We start from the raw sequence: 26991 nt of genomic DNA, 5'->3' as shown, positions 1-26991 counted from the left end.
TTGCTCTGGGAACTACACTTCCCAGCCTCCCTTGCGGCCCTCTTGCTCAAAGGCTGCCATCTTGGTCCCTGAGATGGAAGTGGGAGTTGCTTTCTGGAAACTCTTTCTAGAAAGTAGGGCTCTCTGGAAGCTCTTTAAAAGTGAGGCCTATCAACTGTCACCTGCTTCTTGTCCTTCTTCCTTGCCACCATCTGCCTGGAGTGCAGAAGCAATGCTGGAGCCTGGGGGTCCTCCCTTGGGGTACACACAAGAGCCACATGCCAGTGCCTGCTTCCCTCTTGGTAGCTGTTCTCCCAGACCCTGCTGCTCGTAGCTGGACTTTTTGTTATGCAGCAAGGCCACTGTGGTCAGGTCGCTGCTCTAGGTGGTCAGACCCAGTCCCTGCTATCTACACCCTGTGTATGGGGAACTCACCATGGCCCCTCACCCCCATCTTCTGGCTGCAAATCCATTAGTAGGCTAGAAAGCATTACAAGAGTCTCATAACAGACACTGTTGATGTCCCAACCACAAGCCCTGTTGTTGCCACCCCAGGGGGCACCCTGGCCAGCCTTGCACCTGTAGCATATGTTTCCCAGCCCTAGGCACTCTGATCTCCCATGTCCCCTTTACCACCTACACAGCAGGCTGGGAAGGACAGGGGATTAGCCTTCTGGAAGCCACCCTCCAGCAGAGAGTAAAGGGAGCGGTGGCTAAGTCAGCCAGCTCCCTGGCCAGCAGGTGGGATGCTCTCGGGTCCTGTAGGATTCCCCAGGGCTTAGCCCGCAGCTGCCCTCGATGGCTTCTTGGTCAGATAGCTCGCCCTTTTATGGCTCTCTCCCCTTCCCTACTCCCTAGCTTGGACTCCTCTCCCCAGTAATCCACTTGCCTGCAAATCCTGATCTCTGGGTCTGTCCCCTGGGGAACCCAAACTCAGACAAGCCGATCATCTGACTTGATCTTCACCCCAACCTTTGAGGGTGATGGGGGGGCAACTATTGTTTTTATAACAGAGGAAACCAAAGCGTGCTCCTGGGGGGAGGGCAGGGGGAAAGGCATGTGCTCTGAGAGCAGGAGTGCGCCTGTAGTCCCTGTGGAGCTCACACGTGGAAAGACAAGTGCTCAACCAAAATCTTCCCAAGTCAAAGCTGCTCAGCTCTTAGCCCCCCAGGAGGAACACTTACAGCGCAGACACTGCCGAGCCCTGGGCACAAAAGAAAGATTAAGTCTGTTGCACAAACTTACACACACAACTTATTTTCTCCTGTCAGTAGAGCCATTCGGACTGTCCCGTACGTAAGTCACAGGATCTTTGGTCCTTCCTCCATAGAGAGAGGTGCCTCTGTGGAAGCTGGCCTCGGAGCTGCTGGGAGAAGTCCGGGCTGCTGGTGCAGGGGTGAGGCACTGCTTCAAGCTGCGGAGTTGGAAGGCGCGTTCAGAGCAGTTTACTGCCACAACAAAAGGATAGAGCCCAAGGGCTGTTGCAGATACACAAAGCACACCTTCTCTCACCTGACCTCACCTCAAACTCTCCTCGAGGCCTACTATGCGCTGGGCCTGGGGCAGAGAACACACACGGGGTCTTGAAGGAGGAGACCCCTGCTCCCCAGCTCACCCCGGGAGGAAGGTGTGGGACTCAAGCTCATGCCGGGATGGCTGGGTTTATTTCCCGTGTGCCACACCTCTGAGCCTGCCAGCTCAGAGAGGTCATAAAACATCTCTGCTAATTTCAGGATTCCTGGCACCGGGCCCAGCGCTTGGCAGGTGGGATGGACTCAGATGTCTTAGGAACGAATTGAGTGTGTGGTCTAGAGGGCGGAGAGGCTGGGAGCTGAGAGTGGCCTGAGCAGAGAAGGTGCCGGGGCCGGTGGTTTAGGAACACTGGGCTTCATGTCCGGTAAAGAATGTGTCTCCTATCTGCCACCCACGCCTGAAGCAGACCCATGTCTGTGTGATCCTTTTCTTCAGTAGGAGCCCTTCAGCCTGGTCACCTGTCCTTAATCTCACCTATCCTATGTCAGCATAAGAATTCACGTGGAAGTCATCCCAGGGCAGGTGATCTCAATCAGGGTAAAGGGCTGGGAGGAGAAGGGAGGGGAGAGGAGGGGGAGGGTCTCCAAGTTTCTAAAGCAGCAAGACCCATTCCCCATCTGTCAGTGCCAGAGCCCTTGGGCTGAGGCTTTGCTACTGAAGAGAGCAGGAGTGCTCCCCCTGTCCCCAGATGTGGTGCCTTCTGGACTCCATGCATCCCAGTGATGGCGAGGGATCATTGTACAGTCACGTACAGATGACAGGAGAGGTCTCGAAGACACATACAGATCAGCACCCTGACGGTGATGTGCACATGGCTGTCCCGTTAGTGGAAGATGGACAAGCTGTGGCTAGGTGACTCTGTCTCTTGTCTACACAGTGTGGGCGGCTACCCCCTAATGCCAAACTGGGTCTGAAAATTCTGAAAACTGCCAGATTGGTTGGTAAACAGACACTGTCCAAGGGTCCCCTAACTGCTAAGACCCCATCACCAATCAAGCAGGAGCCCAGGGACCCTGCAACATGGTCATGGCCAGCCGGTGTCCGCAAGAGTTCCTATTGTTAATTTTTAATATCACCCCATTCATGGATATATAGCGAGATACTTGGAAGGAAGGAGAGGCACAAAGATGCCGACAGTCACAGCCTCGGGATCCAGAAAGGATTTGATGGGGATCCGGAAAGAGTGAAGGGGAGTGCTCATATGTTAGATTTCCTACAAATAGTTGTATTTAAGTATTTCACAGTGGAATGGTATTCATGAATTTTTTCTTTAGAGAGAAAAGTACTCCATAAGTTATTGCCTGAGGATACAACCCTCTCCTTGCTACGTCCTGCTCTCCCCCTACATTCCCAAACCTCCCCCTCTCTGCAAACACAAGGCCTCCTGCCCAGTGTGCCTGTGATCCCTTTTCTGCCTAAGGGGTTTGTGATTGGCTTCTTGAGCCCAGATGAAAATGCCTCTTCCTCTACCAGGCCCTTCTAGAAGCCCTCATTCCATAGATAAGGAATCACCTCCCTCCTGAGCCCATGCCCTCTGTCCATGGAGGGCAGGCCCCTCCGGGACACCGCTCGCCAGCAGCCTAGTAAACCACGGTCTGTCTTCCTGACTAGTGCTCAAGGCTGGGGCTTTTGTCTCTTCCTCCCCGAGGTGCCCAGCCCAGGGCCTGGATTTGGGATCATCAACACCTTTCCACCCGCTCACCCGGCACCCAGCACAGAGGCCGGGTGTGCTCCACACGTGGGAAAGCACGCTGCGTGAAGAAATGAGGGAATGCAGGTGTGAACATGTGAGTGGCCAGGAATCCCCCATGGCCTTGGTTTTGCTGGCCAGTGAGGACCTAGAGGACTGTGTGGGGCATGGGGAGTGGGGAGGGGCTGCCTGGGGCGGGGGCTCACCCGTGTCCATCACTTGCAGGCCACAGTGGGACAGCATCAGCACCGTGTTCAGGTTCTCAAACTCCTTCTCCAGGATGACCCCGTAGGTCTTCAGGCCCGCCAGCTCCACCTCCAGCCTCTGCTGCTGGCTCTGAAAGGGGCACCTAGGGGTTCAGCCCTCGGCAGGAGCAAGACACGCCAGGGCGTGAATGCGTGAGCATGTGGACGCGTGAGCACGAGAAGCAGCAAGCAGACAACAAAGTGAATAAAGAAGTATATAAACATGCTTGTAAGTGAATGGGAAAGCACGTCAGAGAAAGAGGAAGTAGATACATATATAAGTAAATTAAAAGTCCATAAATAAGCAAGGAAATAAAGTACAAAACAAGTACATGAATAAACAGGTTAAGTAAATAAGTAAACTCTTAAGTCAACAGTTAAACAGGGAAGGTCTTGCAGCCGCTCTCTGCAAAGGCATACACTCAGTTCTCAAATGTCCTGGATCTCCCCACCCTAGCCAGCCACAAACACAGCCCCCACCCATTAAAATCCTTCTACTGCCCTCCCTCCAGACCCATTCTGCCTCACAGTAGCTCATTCTACCTGCTGGGGAAGCACAGTTCCCAGGGATCAATGCTCAGCCTGGCTCCACAGCCAGAGAGGGGGGGCCCAGAAGCACAATGGGGCTGGACTTCTGAGTTGGCTGTTTCCAGACTTCCCCAGACACATGGCCCCACGGCAGAAATCAGGCCTGGGCCAGGAAAGATGAGGGGCAGCCTCAGGGTGAGGCGTGCACAGGAAGTGGGCTCCCACCCATGGAGAAAGGGCATCTGTATGCCAGGGCCTCGCCAGCATGGGGCACAGTGGTTTTTCCCTGATGATGTGGATTGGGATCTAGGTGACCCACCTGGCTCACAAGGTCATGGACACAAGGGGGCAGGCCTCCCCCCTCACCATGTCACACTCCCTCTCTGCTGCCTTGGTTGCTGGGTTACACTGGGGTGGCTTTGGATAGATAGGTGTTTTCATTCCTGTTGTTACTATTATTTTTTTTTATAATACATTTTATTTATTTATTTGAGAGAGAGAGAGAGAGCAAGCGAGCACAAGCAGGGGGGAAGTGTAGAGGGAGAGGGAGAAGCAGACTCCCTGCTGAGCAGGGAGCCAGATGCAGGACTCGATCCCAGGACCCTGGGACCGTGACCTGAGTGGAAGGCAGATGCTTAACTGACTGAGCCACCCAGGCGCCCTGTTACTATTATTATTTTTAACATTCACTGTTCTTTGGGATTCTTTAACGAGCTGCAGGAAAGGCGATGAGCAACACTCAATGGAAATAGGAATTGGAGTGGAACTTTGGGAAGCATGAAAGTCAGGGCTGATGACCCAGCTGGAGGGAGCATGAGGAACAGCCCCCGGAGGGCAATCACTGGGCACCAGGTACCCGTCTGGGAATTCCACATGCAGTCAGGCATTTCATGGCCCCTGACTACCCTGGGGGCAGGTCCACTGTGATAGCATCCGCCCCCCCCCCCGCAGCCCCCACCCCACCCCGCCTGGCAGACGCATGAAAGACCAAGCACACAGCTCCTGAGGTCCAGAGCCCAGCTCGATCCCCAAGCGCCTGCACATGGCCCTTGCAGGTGTCTGCCCACCAGGGGAGCCACTGAGGGTGAGCAGAGCTGGACGGAATGTCCGGCACGGCGTCATTTATAGAATACCTGGGTGTGACCCACGAGCTCAGTGACTGGGAAACGGGGAGTCAGTTATGGTTCATCCATCTGATGAGACATTATATGGCCACGAGAGGCAATTCATCAAAGAACATAGAAGGAAACGTGCAAATACTTACCATGGGAAAAAATGGAAGCCGTGGGAGTCAAAACTATGGTTTTGCATTTCGGTCTTTTCCGTCAGTCTGTCTGTCTGTCTCTTTCTACCTCCTTCCCCTCCTCCCTCCATACTTACTTACTTACAGAGAGAGACACTTCCTTACACACAGGGATCCATGATGACATACAGATGACATAGATTCCTTTTTCTACACGAATCGACAGATTCAGATGTGCATAGAAAGCAGCCCAGAGACCGCCACACTGAGATGCTAACGAGGCTTCTCTAACGATTGGGTTTAAATCGTCTTCACATGCTCTTCCAAATTTCAGAATTTTCTTCCATGAATATGTTAATTTTATAATCAGAATAACATAACACATTTAAAAACTGTGACTTTCTGCACGGTTTCACCTCGTTTTCTTCTCGTTGCTTTCATTAAAATAGATGCCACCCGGCGATGCCTACATTTATGCATACTTGCCCAAGGAAAAGCACCTGCCAGCCGCCCCCGAGACACCCTTCTCGGGGCATGTGGTCCGGACCACGGATCCCATAACAGGACACTCATGTCCTCAGCTGTAGTCGGGAGGGGCTCGGGACAGACCCGGGGGGGGGGGGGCGCCTTGAGGGAAATGGGGACGGACGATGGCCCCAGTGGGAAGAAATGGGCCAAACGCCACTTGGCAACACAGTGAACACAGATCACCATGTGGAATAAGCATGCAGCAGCGGAAGGCTTGTGGCACGATCTCTGGGCACCAACACCAGACAGAACACCACATTTTGTAAGGATACCTAACACCGAGACTTGCGGCTGCACGGGGCAGAGGGGAGAGACACCGGGGTTTGTGACACGGGGTTTTAAGCAGACTATGGGGTCTCCATCCCCTGCCTTGTTGACACCTCAGGGCCCTGGGCTGAGCACAGGGCCAGAATGTGGGTGCTCCCTTCCCCCAGGGGGCCTCACCTGGAACTCAGCCAGCTGTCTCTGCAGGGCGTCCTGCTCTACTCGGGCTCTTTCCAGAGTCTTCCTCAGCTCTCTGAGCTCAAATTCTTTGACTGGGAGGAAAGGTACAAGAAGGCCATCTTTTTCTGTTCTTTACCATCGAAAACCTCCCCTTCTCTTTGAACTGAACTCCCCCTCCCACTGTGGGCAACAGCTGATGCCCCACTATGGGCAGTTCATCCCCCAAATCCTTTCTAACAGTGTTCTCTCTTTCTCTGATAACAGGAAGGACATCTCTGTCCATTGGGGGAAAATGTGCAGACCCAGAAAGGAATAAAGACAAACATAATTCCCTCCTCTTGCCCGCTAGAGATAAACACCACTAATAATCACATGGATTTACATGTGTGTAATTCACATAGTTGAGACTGTGGGGAAGTTGTATAGAACACAGGTTGGGGAATCCTGTGACCTGGGTTTACATTCAGCTCAGCCATCAACCAGCTGTGCAACCACAGGCAAGTTACTTAACTTCTCTGTGCTGTGCTTTCCTCATTTTAACTTTTTTTTTTGGAATCTCTATACCCAACGTGGGGCTCGAACTCATGACTGTGAGATCAAGAGGCACATGCTCTTCCAACTGAGCCAGCCAGGTGCCTCCTGCTTCCCTTTTTTTCAAAAAAGAAAGGGATACTATTACGAACCACACAGTACTTGTACAAGAATTAAAAGAGGTAATTTGTCTACAGTTCTTAGACCTGTGTTTGGCTCCATGGATGTTCTTGGCGATTTCCCATCTGATTAGGATTTTTACTTATTATTTATTCTCCTAGATGGTATTTTGTTTTCTGTTCCACTTAATATCACAATTTCTTCTTGCAGGTTATTCTGACTAGGATCGTAAAACCGAAGATCACAAAGTTACCAGGAAAGTGCTGAACTAGACTGCTTACTTTTCAGAAGTTTAAAGATAAACTCTTGCAAGAAACACAAGTCAAATGAGGCAAAAGGCTTCCCTGGAATCAGGCCTCCCAGCAGAAGTGGATCAGGGCACACGGCTTCCTCCTCCAAGTCCCCTTTGTGCAAATTCTGACCTTCTTTTTGCTCTGGCAGTTCCATGTGCTTTAAGTACTCTGTGGAATCTTTTTCGAATTTCCCTAAAAAAGCAGAGAAATCCCAGGGTGAAGGTCAGCCCCACGAACAAAAATGAGCAGCATCTCTGGGTCTGGCCCTGTGTCCAGACGCGAGCAAGCCAGACCCTGCTCCGTCCCCACCCCCGTCCCTGTCCCCAGGGAAACAGCAGATAAGCAGAATGCTCCAGGCCTGGGGCCAGATAGGTGGCAATAGGGGGGCCTCCTGCAGGAGGGGTCTTTGGCTAAGCTCTAACGCAGGTGCCACACGATTTGTCCATTTGAAATGCTGAATTCAGTGATTTGTAGTATATTCAGAGCTGTGCAATCATCATCGCGGTCAAGTTTAGCGCCTGTTCATCACCCCAGAAGGAAACCTGGTGCCTTTAGCCACCCGTCACCCCCACCCCCACATGCTCCCGCCTCCCCCAGCCCCAGACAACCACTAATCTGCTTCCTGTCTCTGTAGATCTACCTATTCTGGACCTTTCATACCCCTGGGACCAGACACTAGGTGGTCCTCTGTGACTGGTTTTGTTCGGTTAACCGTGTTTCCGAGGTTCACCCACACTGTGCCGTGCACCAGTCCATCATTCCTTTGCAGGACTGAACACTGCTCCATGGCACAGACCCACGGTTTGTGTATCCACTCATCCGGTGATGGACGTTTGGGTCTCTCCCACTTTGGGGCTCTCATGAATAACGCTGTTATCCATGTTCCCGAGGTCGTGTAAACATATGTTTTCAGTTGGCTGGGGGTCCACACCCAGACGTGGCTCTCCTGGGTCATTTGGTGACTTGAGAGTTAACCTGCTGAGGAACCACGAGGCTGTTTCCCCCTAGCAGTGAATCGGGACTATGATTTCCCCATATCCTCACCCATCTTGCCTTTCTGAGGGTCTCGGGAAGGATGAACAGGTGTGAGACTGATGCGTGGATTGGGGACAAGGCAGCCAGCGGAGGGGCGGGGTGGGCACGCAGACATCACAGGGCAGGGGCCGTGGGAGGCAGAGCGCTGAGGACACACTCGGCCAAGCTCCCCGTAGTGCCACGGGCACCCAGCGTGTGTTGGCGTGGATGGGAGGCTGCCCCAAGACCCTCCAGCCCTTACATCAGCCCCATGAGGTCCTCGGTAACTGTTTCCATTCTGCATTTGTGGAAACAAAGGCCATAGGTGGAGGTTTGCTCAGGGCGTGGAAGGGAGTAAGGGGCGGAGCAGGGATTCGCACTCAGGTCCTTTGTGGCTATGGCGCTGCCCCCCAAAGGTGTCATTGGGGCAGAGAAGCCTGATGGATGCTCCACGCAAACAAGACATCAAATGTCAAAAGCTGTGCCCAGCTACGAGGACAGAGGCGCCTCAGTGTTTGCCTGGGGCGGCAGATGGCTGCTAATGGGCATGGAGCTTCTTTTTGGGGCGATGAAAACTTGCTAACCTTAATTGTAGTGATGGCTGACTATATCTGAATATTCTAAGAACCACTTTGAGTGGGTGAACTTGAAGGTATGTGAACTCTGTCTCCACAAGGCCATCTAAAGACAGAGCTCTGAGGCTATGCCCCTGGGAGCAGAAGCAGAGGTTGGGGACAGGACAACTCAGGTTCTTTCGGGGCGGGGGCATGAGGCCAGGTGATCTCAGGGCTCACCAACCCTTGGGGGGCTCCAGCTTAACAAAGCTGGGTGAAGCCTGGCTCCCCTCTTCCCGTAGGACCCAAGCCTCAGAGACTCAGAGACGGCGCTGCCCAAAGCCCTGCTCCCCAACAAAATCACAGTCATACAAGCAGAAACGGAAAAGGTCTCAAGAGCCTGGCCATTAAGATAAAATTTGTGGGCGCTTTGGAAGGAAGATGGAGTGAGGTTTGCCCACGTCTGGTTCCTTTTAAATAACTGCAGAGGCCGTCGGAGAGTCACAGGGATCGATCACAGCCACACGCAGCGACAACCTCACGGTCCCCCAGCACAGGATTTTATAGATGGTGAAATGAGCCTTAACCCTCTCCAGCGGGTAATTCACACAGCCTAACTCCAGGCGTCCGCCCGCTCGGGTTATGCTCAGCAGGAGGAAGTGAGACGCATTTTTATCTTCATTGCCATTACTCACCTTCAATGAGACATGAGTGAAAGCGGCTTATTTCCTTTCACAGCCCAGCCTTCCAGTGGGCCTGCGGGCCAATTGGTGCACACCCTTGTCCAGGGCTCACTATCTGCTCCGGGCCAGAGAAAAGTCCCGACCCACCCCGCTTCCCACCCAGAGCGCGGACCAATGCGTGTGCGTGTGTATGTCATGGGGTGGTGGGAACAATAACGGGATGGTCTGCACACAGCCTCGGCTCTGCATGGAGCCTCAGGAGGCCCAGGGAAGCCCCCTCCCAAGTCTGTGATCGGGAAGACATCGTGGTGGGGTGCATCATCTCGGCCTCGTCAGGCCCGCACGGGTCACTGATGTTGGTCCTCAGAAGAGTGCTAAGCGGTGGGCAATTTCAGCTTTCCTTTACAGAGGATGCAGTGGACGCACAGAGAGGTTCAGTAACTGGTCCACAGCCACACAGCAAGCACGGTGCCAAGTAGGGGCTTAGGTCTGATCTAGTTCTAACCCCATGAAGGAATGGTGAAAAAAAAAAAAAAAAAGAAACAAAGGTCACCCGTTGCTACAGCACTTGACAGAGCTGTTCTCGTTCTTGGGGGATCTTGGCTAGCCCCAGGGCACACCTGCGATGCTAAGTGGTATAATCCGTGCAGGGGCCCTCTGTGCTGTGGGACTCATTTCACTCAAAAGCAAGACACCTTAATGGAACACTGTTGTATGAACCCGTACTCTTCGGTTTCTTTGGGACGGAGCTCTGTCATTCTGTCTGTGTCCCCAGTACATGGCTCCGAGCCTGGGAAGGAGGAAGCCTCAAGGGTTGTATGTTGGACACATCGACTCATGCATTCATCCACTAAACAAAAATGCACGCAGAGCCCACCGTGAGTGCGAGGCGAGGTTCTAGACCTGGGAGGTACCGTGTGGATGAAAGGAAAACATCCCCAAACACAAGGGGCTTATATCCAGGAGGGAGACAGCAAACAACCTTGAGGACAAGAGGCTGCTAGAAGATGGAAGGATGCAGGGAGAGAAGGCAGGGGAGGACAGGAGGGGTGGGAGGTATACAGCCCTGCACACAGCCAGCAGGGGTAGTCTTCTAGGAGGTGACCCTGAGCAAGATCACGGTCAAGGAGCAAAGGGAGGGAGAGAGCCTCCAGGGACTTGGCCACAGAGGCTGCAGGCAGGGAGAATGTGAAATCCAGGCCCTGAGGTTGGTGAAAAGGCCAATCACACAGCAAAGGAAACCATCAATAAAGCAAAGACAACCTAGGGAATGGGAGAAGATATTTGCCAACGACCTCTCCAGTAAGGGGTTAATATCCCAAATAGGTTAAGACCTTATGCAGCTCAACACCAGAAAAACCAACAACCCGATTAAGAAAATGGGCAGAGGACCCGAACAGAAATTTCTCCAAAGAAGACCTACAGATAGCTAGCAGACACATGAGCAGACACAGAGCACCAGGGAAATGCAAATCCAGACTATAAGGAGCACCACCCCTCCCAACCTGTCAGAATGGCTAAAACCAACCACACAAGAAACAACAGGTGTTGGTGAGGGTGCGGAGGAAAAGGGGCCCTGATGCACGGAGGGTAGGAATGCAAACTGGTGCAGCCACGCTGGGAAACAGTATGGAGGGTCCTCAAAAAATTAAAAATAGAATGACCATATGACCCAGTAATTCCACTGCTGGGTATTTATCCCAAGGAAAATGAAAACACTCCTTCAAAAGGATGTACGCATTCCTCTGTTTGTCACAGAATTATTTCCAAGAGCCGAGACATGGAAGCAGTCAAGAGTCTGCCCATGGGAGAAGGCATATGGAAGGTGTGGTGTTCACATACTTGCGGCATTTATGACAACATGGATGGACCTGGAGACTATTATGCTAAGCAAAATAAGTCAGCCAGAGAAAGACAAATCCCATACGACTTCACTCATATGTGGAATCTAAAAAAAAAAAAGAGCCCAAATGAACAAACAAGCAAAAAGCAGAATGAGACCTATAAATACAGAGAGCACACTGACGGTTGTCAAGGGGACGGGGCTGCGGGAAACAGGCGAAGGGGAGGGGGAGGCACCGGCTTCCAGGTATGGGATGAGAAAGACCTTTGGAATAACAGGCACAGCCCAGAGAACAGAGTCAATGACGCTGTAACAGTGTTGCATAGTGACAGGTGGTAGTCACGCCTCCGCCTGGGTGGGGTGGTGGGGGCGGAGCACAACTTTGACACTTGTTGAATCACTATATTGCATGCCTGAAATTACTGTCACATCGTGTGTCAACTACACCCCCAAAAATGAATAAAACAAATGAAGAGGCGACTCCGTAGGCTGTTCTCTGGAAGACCCACGCCCTCCCAAATGCACACTCGATATAGCGTTGGAGTAGATCTGGTCTTAAAATGCAAGTGAAAAGCAGGCGGGTGGGCGGCTTACCTGCGAGGTTCTGCAGGTGCTGTTTTCCCAGCAGGTGTTCCTTCTTGTTATGCAGGGAGCTGAAGAACTGCCTGCAGGTCCTACAGTACAGGTCATTGCTTTCATCCCCCTGTGGACAGAGATGTTTCAGAGGTGGGCAGAAGCACCGCATTCCATTCCCGCTGCCTCTGAACATAAACTTGGCTCAGAGGGGATTATGCACTTCACGCTGGCTGAGCTGAGTCGTCCTGCTTGTCCCGCTCACTCCTTCCCCGCTGGGAAACTGCTTGCCGGTTTGAGGCCTCTCCAGCACAGCTGAGAATTTCAAACCATCTCAAGACCTCTGTCACTGAGTTCTAGGAAGTGCGAAGAACAAGGAACAAGCAACAGGGCCAGGAGGGACACAGCAGGGAGTTCTGATGACCAGTGGTGTTGTTTGAAAAAGCGAGGACCAGCTCTGAGTTCTGCCTACTTGCAGAGTTTACTTTGAAATCTTAAACCAAAATGAGCTCTATGACTGAATAACAAAGATGTGTCCTTTTATCAAAATATCTGTGCATGAACCCATAGGTGCTTGCATGTATCCATGGGTATTTCTGAAAGACGCACTAGAAAGGATCTGGGTACAGTGGATGCCTTGGGGCACAGAGGCGGGCTGGGACCTGTGAGCAGGACCCAACTCTTCCCAGAAGCCCAAGTTTTCATATGAGATGCTTTCTGACAAAGACTTCGTATGTTCTCCCAACCCTGGGCCAGCCAGGAGCTACGAGGCTCAGGACATCCTGCTGCTCACCGATTCCTAGGACTCCCACCCCTTATCAGAGATGAGCTCATTCAGCCCGGACATGTGTCCCCGGTCTGGAAGAGGTTGTGTGATTTCTTGCACACCATCTGTGAGACTTCACCCTACCTCTCGACCCTGCTAGGAGAGGGCAGTGAGGGAGGTGGGCCCTGGGAGCTGCAGAGAGGGAGGGTTGGGGAAGGGCTGCTGAAAAGACCCAAGCCAGGAGGGAACTTGACAGATGGGAGAGGGGTCTGCGGTGCAGCAAGTCTGAGAAAGGGTTCCCCTACCCCCAGCCCCACCAGCCTGGGGCTGGTGCTGAGACATCAGTCAATGTCCAAATTCAGCTCACATACATCCCAATACAACGATATGTGCTCCTACCTTTGCTTACAGAAATACATCCTTTTCATACACTTAATCATGACAATGCAAGATGACCCTGGCAACGGTTAGGGAAGGGACCACACCCTCATTCAGATGATCCCCACCACCAATCCCCTTGCAACCTGAAGCCAAGCTTCGGAAAGCCTGTCAAGCCAAAACAAACTGCTTGGTGCTCAAGAAAAAAAATGTTGAAAAAAAAAAATAGCCAGGAACCACTATCCTGCAAATCTCTGGTGCTGTGATGGAATACTATGCAGCCATCAAAAGAAATGAAATCTTGCCATTTGCGATGATATGGATGGAACTAGAGGGTATCATGCTTAGTCAAATAAGTCAATCGGAGAAAGACAACTATCATATGATCTCCCTGATATGAGGAAGTGGAGATTTGACATGGGGGGGGGTGGTTAAGGGGATAGAGAAGAATGAATGAAACAAGATGGGATTGGGAGGGAGACAAACCATAAGTGACTCTTAATCTCATAAAACGAACTGAGGGTTGCTGGGGGGAGGGGGTTTGGGAGAGGGGGGTGGGGTTATGGACATTGGGGAGGGTATGTGCTATAGTGAGTGCTGTGAAGTATGTAAACCTGGCAATTCACAGACATGTACCCCTGGGAATAAAAATACATTATATGTTTATAAAATAATAATAATAATAATAAAAAGAGCACACTTAAAAATATATAAAATAATTTATAAAAAAGAAATCTTAACCTAAAGCCACAAATATTTTCTCCTATTTCTTCTTCTCACAGTTTAAAAACTTCAAATTTTGCATTTGGATCTGCGATCTGTGTGGATGTCATTTTTCTCAGCTGGTATAAGTTTTGATTCAAAGTTAAACTTTTTGCAAATACACATCCAATTGTCCCAGCACTATTTGCTAAAAGTATTTTTTTCCATTAAATGGCCATTACACATTTGTCAAAAATTAGTTCATATATTAATAGATGTCTATTGTTGAGCTCTATTCTGTTTCATTGATCTGTGTGCTTTTCCTTACTTGATTGCTTCTAACTGTGTAATCTTGAAATTAAATAGTTGTTTCTGTTAAAAAAAAAAAATCTCTGGTGCTGTGTACTAGTCACATGGCCCTCAATAGAAGTGTGAGGTCTTCATCTACTAGAATCAATTCACGTTTTCGACTTTCAATTCAACCAGAGGTCACTGGGTACATGTTGTGGACCAGGCACAGAGCCGCTGGCTTGGATCCGTTCACAGTCGTGCTCTGAGCTGCATGTTGTGAGGACAGCGGGGGCTTGTCTGAGGTCATGGGGTGGGTGCGGAAGAAAGGGTGCAGCTCTGGACTAGCACCTGGGAGCCCTCCAGGACAGCTGGGCATGTGGAAGGCAGAGGAGACTGGAAGGGGAGATGGACGCCATGGTCATGGCCCGCGTGACATGTAGTCGGTGGGGCCTGGTGCAGCCTCCGGGTAGGGGGGCCTGGGTTGGTGGGGGAGCAGCTGGCTGCACAGGGCAGAGGATGGGTGAGGGGCTTCCGCCTCTGCAGCCCGGCCTGGGCCCCAAGGGGCCAACCTTTCAGGCAGATGACAGATTCAGGAAGTCTTTGGCACTCTAAGCCCTCAGATCGTTTTATCGTCATGATAAAAGGTGTACTTAAAACAACTTATGTTATAACTTAAGTTATGATGAATGCATGCTTAAAGTAATAAAAGAAAAAAAAAGTATAAAGTAAAAGTACCCCCAACTCAATTTCACTCCCCCTGGGTGAGAGTTTCCTGTGTCACCTTCCAGAAAATTTCATTGTCAACATATCTAGCTGCCCCTTAAAATTCATTTTCGGTTATTCCTCATTTGTTAGTGAAATAGATACTTCTTTGTCAGTTAAAGCTTGAAGGGAACACCTACCAATTGCATTGCAGCTTATATGGTCCGGTGACTCTAGGCACAGCCGCCCTGTCCTTGTCCACATGTGCTCACTGTCTGTTCCAGGCAGCCTGAACGGCCCTCTCTGCCGTGGACCCCCGACATGGCCTCCCTACCCTGGTTCTCTGCCCATCCTGTCTCCTCTGCCTAGAGCAACCTCAGCTTCACTTCCATCTGTTCCTCTCCTATCCAGCATGCCTTCTGGAATTTTCCATGTATTCTTATGACTCCTCATTAGGGGGAGTCAGCATCGTCTGCCCAATGAGTAACACAGCCAGACAGCCTCAGGGGCTCCAGCACCGGCCTGTCTCCACCACAGCCAATTCCTGGAATGATCTATCTTGTGCTTGCCAGCCTCCCCAAGCCAGAAGACAAGGGACCGGCACACTTTACTGCCTCCACAGAGCTGGGCTCAGAGCCTATGTGCCCCAGGAACACAGGAGTAAAAGTCTTTGCAAGAGACGGACACAGGAGCCACACTCTGGCAACACAGAAAATCCAGCACCCAGACAGATCAGTCTCCTGCAGCTGCTGTCATCTGTCACCACACCTGGTGATGTTGAGGGATAGAACCCATCCCGCCACAGTCCTGGAGACCAGAAATCCACAAGCAGCCTGGGGTGGAGGTGGGGGTGGGGATGGGGGGGGGTGGGGCGGAATGAAGGTGTTGGCAGGAGCAAGCTTCCTCTGGAGGCTCTGGGGGAGAACTTGTTCCTGGCCCCTTCTGGCCCCTTCCAGCATCTTCCAGTGGCTGATGGCATCCCTAGGCCCGTGGCCACATCTCTTGTGGTCATGTGAACTTTTCTTCTGTCTCCCTCTTATAAGGCCCCCTATGGCTATCTGATGCCCTGATTTCATCACATCCCCAAAGAGCCACCACATTGCCTGTAAGGTAATATTCGTGGGTCCCAGGGTTTGGGACCTAGACCTCTGGAGGATGAACATTTTTCAGTCTCCCATGCCCAGTGAGATGAAGTTTCAAAACCACGACCCATCCTCCACCCCTGAAAACAAATACTTACATTAAGTGGTGAGAATGGAAGGTCCTCCCTCTCCAATCTGTTTCCTGGTGTGCCTGGTCCTGATGGAAGACAGGTGGCATCAGTTAGAAAGCATCTGGGGAGGGGGGCAGTGATCACCTTGAGGGTTAGGAGCGCTTCCCTGAGGCTGAGAAATGACTCCAGGCTCCTTCTGGAGAACCAGTGTTTGGCTTCAGCCGCTCAGTTCCCACTGAGTTCTGAGTGCCCCTAAAACCCACCACACTGACCCGTACGAACGATGAGCCAGAAACCAGGAAAAAATGAAGAGTTCCTTCTTCTGATTAGCATGGCAGATTCTAGGTGATGTTGAAAAAATTCTTTGTTGTAATTAATAGATTTTTATAGGCTAAGCTTTAAACGATTGCCATGTTTTGCCTCCGGCAGTAACACAACTTGTTTTTTTAAAAACAATGCTCTGTTGGAAGTAAGTAGCATGAAGTGTTCTCTGCTAAATCTGACAAGCGGCATCTTTAGGGAAGAAAACACCAGCAGGAAATGACAGGTGCCCTCAGTGGACCCTTGGCCAAAGGTCCCAGGGTACAGTTTTCTTAGCTGGGATATTCACGATGAGGACCGGAGGTCTCACTGAGCTCAGCAGGTTGTCTGCTAATAGTTACGGGCTAGATCAGTGGTTTGCAGATTGATGGTTTTTTATCTGCAGGGGCTTGATTAAAAACAAATGTGAGGTAGAAACCCAGTATATTCAATGCACCAGAGTGGAGAGGCCCATGGCCTAATTTGAGTTTCTGCTTGTTTTTGTAAATAAAGTTTTATCGGCACACCACACATCCCATTTATGGCTGCTTTCCTGCTTCAATCGCAGAGTTGAGCGGCGGTGACAGGGACCACATGGCCCACAAAATGTAAAATATTTACGGTCTAACCATTAGAGGGGTTTGCTAATCCCCGCTCTGGATGAAGCTGGGGTGGGGACGCTTTGCTGCTGAGCAAAAAGTGGGGGATACCCAGTGTGAATGCTCGCTGAACTCTTGCCATGTGCTGGATACCAAGCACCATGCTCCCTATGATTTAGTCCTCTGCTCTGCACCAAGCCCTGCCCAGAGGGACCCACTATGGTCCAGTTTTCATACGAGGACACTGAGGCACAGAGAGCTAAGTCAGAACCAACACAAGGCAGAGCTGGGATTTGAACCAGGCACTTGGTCTGGAGAGCCCACACCCTAACCATTAAGGAGAGAGCTCAGGTGGGAGCAGGAAGCAGCAGTGCTGGGGACAGATGGGCTCTGGAGGAGGGGCGGGGAGGGTGGGGGGAGCCCTGGGGATGCTGCCCAGCCCCCAGCACAGAGAGCGCAGGGAACAACACTGCCCAGGGACGGTCAATGAAAAGCCCACTTTCCTGGATCTGAGCTCCCGGATCCCTGCTGGTCAGAGGCTCTGCCCTGTGGGCACACACCGCCAGGAGGAGACTGGTGCCATCAGGGGCTTGTGATGACTGCCAGGGAGCGGGAAGAGACAAAGAATGGGAGGTGCCCTCCGTGGTGAAGGCGTGGTGAGTAGACGTTCAATAAATGGAGCTCTCCTCTCTTCCTTCAGCTGGGACTCCCAGAGCTGGATCCCAAGGCAAGGATTTTGGCGTGAGTGTTTTTTTTTTTTTTTTTTTTTTTGTGGATGGTGATGCCAGGAAGCATTGGTGGGGGAGGCTGGCGGTGAATGGAGGACGGGAAGAAAGACAGAGCAGGGTGTCTTTCTGGCCAGGGACCACCACAGTTCCTCTATAGGACAAAGGATTCATACCCAAAAGATACAAGGGTGCAGCTTTTAAATAGGAGGTGACTGGTGTGAACACTGGGTGAGGCTAAGGCTAACTCCCAGGCTTTCCAAACACACCTCCTGCTGTCAAACGTCCCTCTCAGGGTCAGGGAGCACTAGCTCCAGCCCTGCCCCCCCCCCGCCCCCGCCTGCCCAGGCCCCACTCACCCAACAGTGCCTGCGCCTCTTGGGCCACTTGCCTCTGCAGGAAGGCTCTGCACGCCTGGGAGCTCTGGTAGGCCTGCAGCTCACGTATGTAGCGTTGCTTGTCTTCATCTGCCTCATAAACATACCTCTGAAGAAGGAGCGTGGTGGTGATTCTCAGATTCTCCTCATCTGGGAGTGTGGCGGGGGGCGGGGGGGGTCCTCCTCCAATTTGCTTTGAGTTCTCTAGAAAGGTCTCAAGAAACTACTACCCAGCTTCTGCTTGCACATCCCTGGGATGGGGCCCTCACTACCTATCAGTCAGTTCATTCCTTGTCTGAGGAACATTTGTTTGGCCCTACAGAAGGTTTTCTTCCAGTCAACTGGAATCTGCCCCTCCCCCATTCCCAGGCTTTCGCCGTTCTGCCATGTGTGATCTGATGACTGCAGAGAAGGGTGGCACTATCAGGTCCCTCTTGATGGGCATGCCATTTCTATTCAATCATCACTCATCCCCCCCCCCCCCCAAAAAAAATCAGTGCTTTACCCTGTGCAGCGTGCTGGGCTGGGTACTGGCCATAAAGAGACAAATCAGAGCCAGCCCCAAGCTACCCCCTTTGGCTACTGTTTTCCCTTCATGAGAAACACCCATCTCACCTTTCCTGCTCTGGCCAAATCACACTTATCCTACAAGATCCATCATAGAGCATTTATTTACGTTCTCAAGAATCTTTTTCTGACTCCCCCAGGCTGGGCGGGGCGCTACCACACCAGGAACCTCCTGGAACTCGGCAGTCTCTGGTACAGACCTGTGTCCTGGGCAACCCTCACCCTAGATTGGATGCCACCGCCTCAGGGGTCCTGACCCTCTTGACTGTGAGCCCCTGAAGGCAGGGACTTTGACTGATCTCCAGCCACACCAGGCTGGTGCAACCCAGGGACACAGGGGGACAGTGTGAGCAATGTGAGGGGCTAAAGTTTCCCCTAAGAACACTTGTCTGGTAATGAATACTCACAGTGGTTATTTACTTTAGGCACTTGGTAATTTAAATAAATAATCATGTTATTAAGTTAAAATTATTTTGAAGCATTGATATGCTAGTTGGTCCTTCTAAAGTGTGGAGTAGACAGTCCTCCAGATGGCCTCTTTCCTCAGGCTTCTAGACCTTCTTTCCACCTGGCAGGTGGCACACAGCCCCAGTCCCGTTCTTGTAGGGACCTGAGTCCCACCAAGGGGACAGCTGACAATGGTGTAAGGCAGAGTTTCTTAAAACTAGGCTTTGGAGGAGTTCCAAGCTTGGCAGCTGGTACAGGGAGAGGGTGAAGGATTTCTGAGATCATGAAAATAGTTCAGAGACCCCCTAAAACCTTGGATCAGAGACTCTGACTCTGGCTGTCCCACCAGACATGCGCTAGTCTTTGCCATTACTCTGCTAATTTGCATAACAAATCAGCCGCTCAGACTGGAATGTTAGGGGTTTAAGTCACTGTAACAGGTGGGGACCTACCCTAACCATCTTCACCCAAGTGTAAAGGCAATAGTTTTGTTTTGATTGGTTTGATGTGTTAGAATGTGTGTGGTGGGGACAATTCCTCCCCACTCCTGATGTTTCCATTGGCTCAACCCTCTTGACCTCTCCTGCACCCCTGGAAGGAGTGGCTTCTCTGAGGCATAAGCCAGAGCCAGAATCAGAGATGCTCAGTAGAGTCCCGCCTTCTCTTCCCTCCTCTGCGACCCATTCTCCAGCTCTTGGCCACAGTCAGGGGTCTGCCCTATCCAGGATGGCTAGGGGTCGTCCAGTGTCTGGCCACTGGATATATTTTCCAAGTGGTTTTAAAGCTGAGTTGTAAGACGAGGGTTGATATGGCCACCCCCACCCCTAATAAGGACTTCTCTGTAATAGTTAACTTGAGACTGAAGAGGTTTAAAGAAGTTCATCTCAGGATCATTGCATTTGACTCAGAGAAATGACACTCTGAAGGCAAGAGGCTGTTCTGGGAGAAGAATAGGCATTGGGGTCAGACCCCTTAGAGGGGTTTGGGAGGACTTCTCAGAGGAGGTGACGTTGGGGCAGGCATGGCTTGACCAGTGTGGTTGACAAGTATAGAAAAGGGATGGCAGAAATTGACAGCAGACACATATGTCCTGCTAAAAGGGCTTTGGTGGTACCCCACAGGTTGTTGTTTCCTCCTCTGTGACCCCCAGAACATACTTCCATGGGAGGCTACAGGTGCTCACCGGAAAAGGGGTTCTATGTAGAATTAGTTTGAGAAATGTCTCATCCTAGAGCTAAGCCTCGAAGACTTTCATGGCCCTGAAGTGCTTTCCTCTCTCTCTCTCTCCATGCCTCCCTCCACGAGAGCATGGGCCTCTGCTGAAATACTTTCTAAGTGAACAGAATCATATCAAGGGCTCCCAAAACATTCTGCAGAGGGAAAAACCTATCTCACATGACTTAGCGCACTATTTCCTAAACTTATTGGACAACTCAACCATGATTCATGGCTTAGTCGTTCTGCTTAACCCAGTTTGCTAAATGGTGGGAGCCAAAAACAGGGAGGACCAGCAATTGCTTTTAAGGGGTGGGCTGAGAGGCACCACATGCCTGGTTTCCAGAAGGTTCCCTATGGCTCCAGTGTGAAGAGATGGGCTGGGAGAACAACCCCAGATAAAGGCTGTTGGCAGAGGGGGCTGCTTCCTCTTTGTTCTATGCAGAAAAGGACTTACTTGCTTTTTCTCTTGAGACAGCTGAGCCCACTGAGCCGCCAACATCTTTGTGATTTCTGTAAAAGGCAGATCTGGATGCTTGGCCCTTAGCTGACTCCTCTGCTCATTTAGGAAGATCACGTACCTGTGCCAGGAGTGGAACAAACAGGGGCTCTGAGCGACTGGCTGCAGGGGGTGGGGAGGGGCAGCGGGCCTAGGGGAGCGATTTCCAATTCCTGGTTGTCATAAAAATAAATAATGGCTTTGCCCATGTTTTCAATATAACCAGTGAATGGAGGTCAATTCAAGAAGGAGAAATACTCAAATGGCTGGTTTATCCAGAGACTCATGCAAGACAGAGGAGCCAGAGAAGGCTCCCCAAGGAATGGGCACGAGACATGCCAAGAGGCTCAAGTCTGAGCCTCAGTTTCTCCCTCTGTGGAATGGACATACATAATGCCATCTGTCCACAGGGTTACAGGAGATGGAAAAGAAGGCCTTCACTCTGAAAACCATGAGGATAAAGGGAAAAGAGCAGGAACTTCCAGAACAGCAGGATGACCTGAAAATCAGTGGGGAGTGACTGTCATGGGACCTGTTTTCTGCAGCCCAAGATGCCCGGATGACAGGGGACAAGGTTCCCGGGCACTGGGAAGGGCATCGTGAGCCCAGAGCACCCATATCTGTAAGCCTGAAAGGGAAACCAGACCTGCTGGTCCCAAACACACCACCTTCTGGTCTGTGACCTACACACAGCTCTTCTGTCTTCTCCTTTTGAGCATCAGAATGTTATTACAGGGGCGCCTGGGTGGCTCAGTGGATTAAGCCGCTGCCTTCGGCTCAGGTCATGATCTCAGTGTCCTGGGATCGAGCCCCGCATCGGGCTCTTTGCTCAGCGGGAGCCTGCTTCTCTCTCTCTCTGCCTGACTCTCCGCCTACTTGTGATTTCTCTCTCTGTCAAATAGATAAATAAAATCTTTAAAAAAAAAAAAAAAAAAGAATGTTATTACAGCTTAAAAAACTAACAACCCGGGGCGCCTGGGTGGCTCAGTGGGTTAAAGCCTCTGCTTTCGGCTCGGGTCATGATCCCAGGGTCCTGGGATCGAGCCCCGCATCGGGCTCTCTGCTCAGCAGGGAGTCTGCTTTCCTTCCTCTCTCTCTGCCTGCCTCTCTGCCTACTTGTGATCTCTGTCTGTCAAATAAATAAAAAAAAAAACAAAACAAAAAAACTAACAACCCACACCCCCTCTCTGTGGTGTAAGGGCCCCGGTGGAAAACAGATCAAGGCTAAGATGGTCATGGCCAGGCCCTCCACACATGGCCACTGTATTAGCACCCTGTCAGGTAGGCTGCCCCATCCTTACCCTGTCACAGGAGCACGGGGAACAGAAATATCCCTTGCGGGTTTCCTTTTCTTGCCTTTGGGCCAGCCCCCTTTCCTTTTCTGAAACAGAAATAGTAGAGAGGGAAATCTTGAGACCATTTAGCAGATTCCAATCACAACTTACAACAATAATGGCAGGACACTAAAGTCTCCTCTCAGTGTCTGTGTCCTCTCACCCACCCCCTAGCAACTCCGCAGAGTAGAGATGAGCCCCTGGAACACAAGGAGACCAAGGCATAGAGATGCGAATCCCTGCCCCAGTTCCCAGGAGGTGCAGGAGTCCGGAGGATGTCCCTTCTCATCCAAGCTGTGGAATGTTCATCAGGTGAGATCAAGAAAGCAACCCAAGGTTTAGGTAACTAGTTTCCAGGTGGTAGAGGGAGGTGGGAGGGACAAACCTCAGCACTGGGGAGGGGGATGGGCAGGGGCCAAAGGTTAACAGCAGAGCTTAACTGAAGCCCAGCCCAGTTCACATCTCAACTCTGCCACTTACCTGCTGTTTGACCCTGTTGATGTAAGGAACATCCCTGTGCCTCAGTTTCCCCATGTGTAAAATGGAGATTAGGATAGCCTTTACCTGTGGGCTGTGGTAAAGACTAAATGTCCTAATATATGCATAGTTCTTAAAACAGGACCAGGCACCCAGGAAGTGCTCACTCGGTGCAGGCTTCTAAGATTGAAGTCAGTCTTGGGAGAGAGACCCAAGTGGCAGACTTACTCTTCCATTCATTGTGTGTGTTGGATCCCTGGGCAGTGACTGATCCTTGCTATTGTCAGGGCTCTGTGCCTGCTCAGAGTCTAGATGGCTGAAGAGGACCCAGGTCTTGCCCTCAAGCAGCTCACAGCCCAGCCACGGAGGCTGACTTATATATAAATAATTGCAACCATTCATTACAAGAGATAGTGGTTACAGAGTGACAGACTGGGTGTCCTTGCTCTCAGGGCTTGGATTCCAAGTTTCCCAAACCAAACACACACATGTGCCCAGAATCGAAGAGAGAACTGAGAATGTGTCCTTGTAAACCTCTGTTTCAACTGTCCCAGCATTTCTGTTCAACGCTTCCCCTGCCGACATACCCATTTCAGCCTGGGCAGCAGTTAGCATCAAGGGGCTTAAGGAGCAGGAGGGCCGAGCTCAGGCCAAGAAGAGTCATAGAGCCAGGGTAGCAAACGTGTGTAATGAGATGGTGCTGCAGAGCACCTAGCAAGCTGCCAGGCATACAGTAGGTGCACAATAATGACACTCTCCCTGGCTCCCTTCTGATAGCGGCGTCTATGCTGATCCCTGGAGTCTGAAAGTGAAAGACAATTTGTTCGGGACCCTGGACAGCTCCCAGGGCCTGAGGTCACCTGTGATTTCCCATAATGAACACTTTTGGAAACCACCCCCATTACAGTGGAGTTCACCAAGGACTTCCTAACACGCGTGTTCCTGAATGTGAATCTCACATTCTCCAGTGAAAGCAAAGGTGATCGTCATCCCATGCCACGGGAAGACACTCAGGAAGATGGTATGATTGGCTGCTGAGGGGCTGTGCCAAGCCGAGAGCCGGGAGCATGCCATGGCTTCTGTTAAAGCATTATCTCCTGAGGGAGACCCCAAAGCTGCCTGGGGTCAGGTGGGATGTGGGCCAGGTCACCTCTGCCCTGCCTCACAGACAGAGCTACCCCTTCTCCCTCCCTGCTCAGCAATTCTGCTGTAGCACAGAGGCGAAGTCATTTGTTTCTGATTAGAGGAAATATTCCCATGTGTTTTATTGTACTTCTCTATCACCTTGTTCTATAAATCAAAAATCAAAATAAGGGTGCTTGTTAATCATTGCATGGCCATCCTTGGCCCTTTGTTTCAGCTTCTTTATTACAAGATAATCTTTCCAGAGTGTTTTCTTAGTTTGCCCACAAACTATAGTCATGGAGACAGAGGCGCTTGGGATATGACTCTCTGCAGCCTTTTGTTCTTCCTCCATTTCTCACACAGAATTCGCCCTTAATTGACTTGGCCCTAAATAGAGCCATGTACGCAGTGAGCTGGTCATTAGCACAGGCTGCTACTGCATGGAGAACTTTCCCACGCACTTGAGGACATCCATTAAAAAGAAGAAGGCAGCACAGAACACGGTGAGCAAGACAAGAGTGAAAAAAACAGGGTGGTGGAAAGTGGAGCAAAAAGCCCACTTTCAGCAAAGCAGAGACTGAAGGGGGGACATCCCTTCTGAGAGGATTCTTGACCAGGACAGACCTTTCATATTCAAATTGCAACAGATGGTGAATTTTGGATATTTGGTTTAATAGACAGAATTTTCTTTTACAAAGAAAAGCTCCTCTGGTAGTCAGCAGGGTGGAGTGGGAGGTACAAGGGGCCAGAGTGACAGACATGGCTCCCACCCCCTCACCCCCTACCCCAGCTCTGACCCACCTTCAGTCTGAGAGCTGTCCTTACCCCTGTAGGTTCTACCTATGATGCAAAAAGCAGCACAGGGGTGATGAACTCGTGTTTGTAAAAGGCTAGAACAGGACCAGGCACCTAGCAGGGACTCTGCACGTGTGTCTTCTCCTTGCCTGGGAGGGAAGACCTCAAGGACATGATCATGAACAGGATTCTACAAGGAGACTGAGCATCAAAGAGAAAAATAGTTTAGTTTATGCAACTTTTCATATCCTTCCTTTGGGAACCAGACCAAAGCTCAGAAATGCTTAAGAAAAGACTCTCGACTTCTGTGCATTTTACAGTCAACTCCCCAGCAAATTTTGGGGACTGGCTATTTGCAAGAGGACAGTAGGTGTTTAGCTAAAGGGCTGGCAGCCCTAGCCCCCTCCCCAGCCCACCGCTGCATCTGAACAGTGAATGTGATTATTGCAAGATGGTACCTGCATTACATGGTTCTAGACACCATGAGAAAGGTTAAACTGTTAAAACCTGGGTCCCTGCCTTTAGACAGCATGGTTCTTTTAAATCAGAATTCTAGTTCATTTGTTTCTGAAATAAATCAACACTGCAAAAGCAGTTCTTTCTTTCTTTCTTTCTTTCTTTCTTTCTTTCTTTTTTCTTTCTTTCTTTCTTTTTTCTTTCTTTCTTTCTTTCTTTCTTTCTTTCTTTCCTTCTTTCTTTCCTTTAAATGGAAGGCTATTAGACACCAGTGATACCTCCTAGCCTAATGGCTCATCTCAGCTTTAACCAGCTTTGTAGACTAGAAGCCTCAAAGATAATTGATGATTCTGTGTTGGAATGGAGGGTGGTAGTCCAGGAGTAAAACAGTCCAGATGTGAATCCCAACGTCTCCGCGGACTGGCTGTGGAACCTTGAGGACATTACCTAACCTCTCTGGGCCCTGGTGTCCTCCTCAGTGCATGGAGATGCCAGTTCTCCCCTTGCTGGCTGTAAGGGTTCTATAGGCTAGGACAGATGCCAGGGCCCAGGAAGCTCATGGAATGTCTAGTACTGTGACTGAAGTCAGCCCTCCTGTGTTCTAATCCTGTTCTACTGCCTTCTGTGCCTGTTGCCTCTGGAAAGTCGTAGACCTTTCTGAGTGCACCTCCACCGAGAAAGTGGGGCTGGCTTGTGATGGTCACATGAGGAAGATATACACAAGAAAGTGCCACCATGATTGGAATTTAGCTTTGGCTTAAGGGGAGCCAAACCTGAGTTAGGTTCCTCACACATCTCTCTGTGGCTCTGGCAGACATGGCCACTTATCTCCCCAGTATCCATTCTACCCTTTTTAATTAAGAATTGAGCCCTGATTTTTAGCTGGGTACATGGCCACCTGGAATCAGTATTTCTCAGCCTTCCTTGCAGCCAGGTGGGGCCATGTAACTAAGTTCTGACCAATAAGGGCAAAGTAAAGTATGGTATGCAACTTCTGGCACACCTTCATAAGAGGAAGGCATCTTTTTTGCCTCTATCTCCCCCTTGCTGGCTGGAGGCAGACATGAGGGCTGGTGTTCAAGCAGCCACCTTGGACTATGAGGCAACATGCTAAGGAGAGTAGAGCAGTGAGATGGACAGAGTCTGGGCTTTTGCTGGTGGTGATGCCTCCACTGTGCCCCAAGCCACCTTCCTCTATATGTCATTTACATGAGAAAGAAACAACTTTCGATGTTGTCTAAATCACTATGACTTGGGGGAGTTTTCTGTTATGTGAAGCTGAGACTCATACTAATGCATACAGAGGACTGTTTTATTTTTGTGTTTCTAAGCAGACCTGGTCATCTCTTACTTGAACTATTACAATAATAAGGGAAAAAGAAAAAGAAATCATTGTGCACCTTTTATGGAGCAGACCCTTTTGTAGGCGACCACTACTTAGACTTCAGCCTGGATTGGGATATCTCCACGTGGGAACTGCTCACCCCAGAATGTTCACCAGTGACGCTGAGTTTCCTGCAGTGGCGAGGCTCAGGGGCCAGACACTCAGAGCTTAAATCCTGCCATGCCATTTACTGTGTGACTCTGGGCAAGTTCCTTGACTTCTCTGTGCCTTAATTCCATCCTCAGTGAAAAGAAGAGGTAAAAATACCAACCTCCAAGCGTTGAGAGCATTCAGAGACAAGCTACAGGAGTTCCCTGCCCAGAGCTCAGAACACGGGAGATGTTAAGCATGAAGGTCATAACAATGCTGGTTCGTAACATGAACCCTCCGTGCCTGGCCTGGGTATAGCACTTGCCTTTGGCTCCCTTGTGTCCTGTTCCTTTGGGTTACCCCGGTTGGCCAGCACAACGCACTGCATGGGCAGAGACGAGGGATCCCGGCAGTGGGTGCGGATCACAGAGCATCCTGGGGGCAGGCCACATGTCTCATCTGGAGGTGGGAGAAGGGGTTTTGCAGGAGCTGAAACAGGAAGAAATGGCCCCGTAAGATCGGAGGTATCAAAATCACTGCCACCCCCTAAGTCCGTCTGGCACAGGCACTCTGTAATGCGACACGTGCATTTTCAGATGCTCACAAGTGACAGCTAACTCTGGAAACCAAAGTTGGCGGTCACTTTTCTGGGGCACAAACAGCAGCTACACACACAGAAACAAGGCAGGCTCCAGTGAGGGGTCATAGCCTGGTAAGCCATTTAAGCATTTAAAGATGGTTAAATGGA

At 50.8% G+C, this 26991-nt stretch overlaps 1 protein-coding gene across 1 annotated transcript in view; it reads right to left on the bottom strand.

The window, feature by feature from the left end:
* Positions 1-1308: 1308 nt before the first annotated feature.
* The window catches only part of LOC309863040 (uncharacterized protein), a 29556-nt gene continuing 3873 nt past the window's right edge, over positions 1309-26991 (bottom strand). The window contains exons 2-11 of the mRNA XM_082727487.1: positions 26569-26732; positions 21884-21963; positions 20541-20664; positions 17837-17963; positions 15881-15939; positions 11823-11931; positions 7123-7326; positions 6191-6282; positions 3409-3538; positions 1309-1393 (exon numbers count right to left, since the gene is read on the bottom strand). Of these exons, the coding sequence (XP_082583613.1) occupies positions 1389-1393; positions 3409-3538; positions 6191-6282; positions 7123-7326; positions 11823-11931; positions 15881-15939; positions 17837-17963; positions 20541-20664; positions 21884-21963; positions 26569-26732 (1094 nt within the window). The 3' untranslated portion in view covers positions 1309-1388. The remainder of the gene's footprint in view (positions 1394-3408; positions 3539-6190; positions 6283-7122; positions 7327-11822; positions 11932-15880; positions 15940-17836; positions 17964-20540; positions 20665-21883; positions 21964-26568; positions 26733-26991) is intronic.

The sequence above is a fragment of the Mustela nivalis genome, assembly GCF_964662115.1.
Source record: "Mustela nivalis genome assembly, chromosome: 4".
NCBI lineage: Eukaryota > Metazoa > Chordata > Mammalia > Carnivora > Mustelidae > Mustela > Mustela nivalis.
This window is presented reverse-complemented; position numbering and strand designations above follow the sequence as displayed.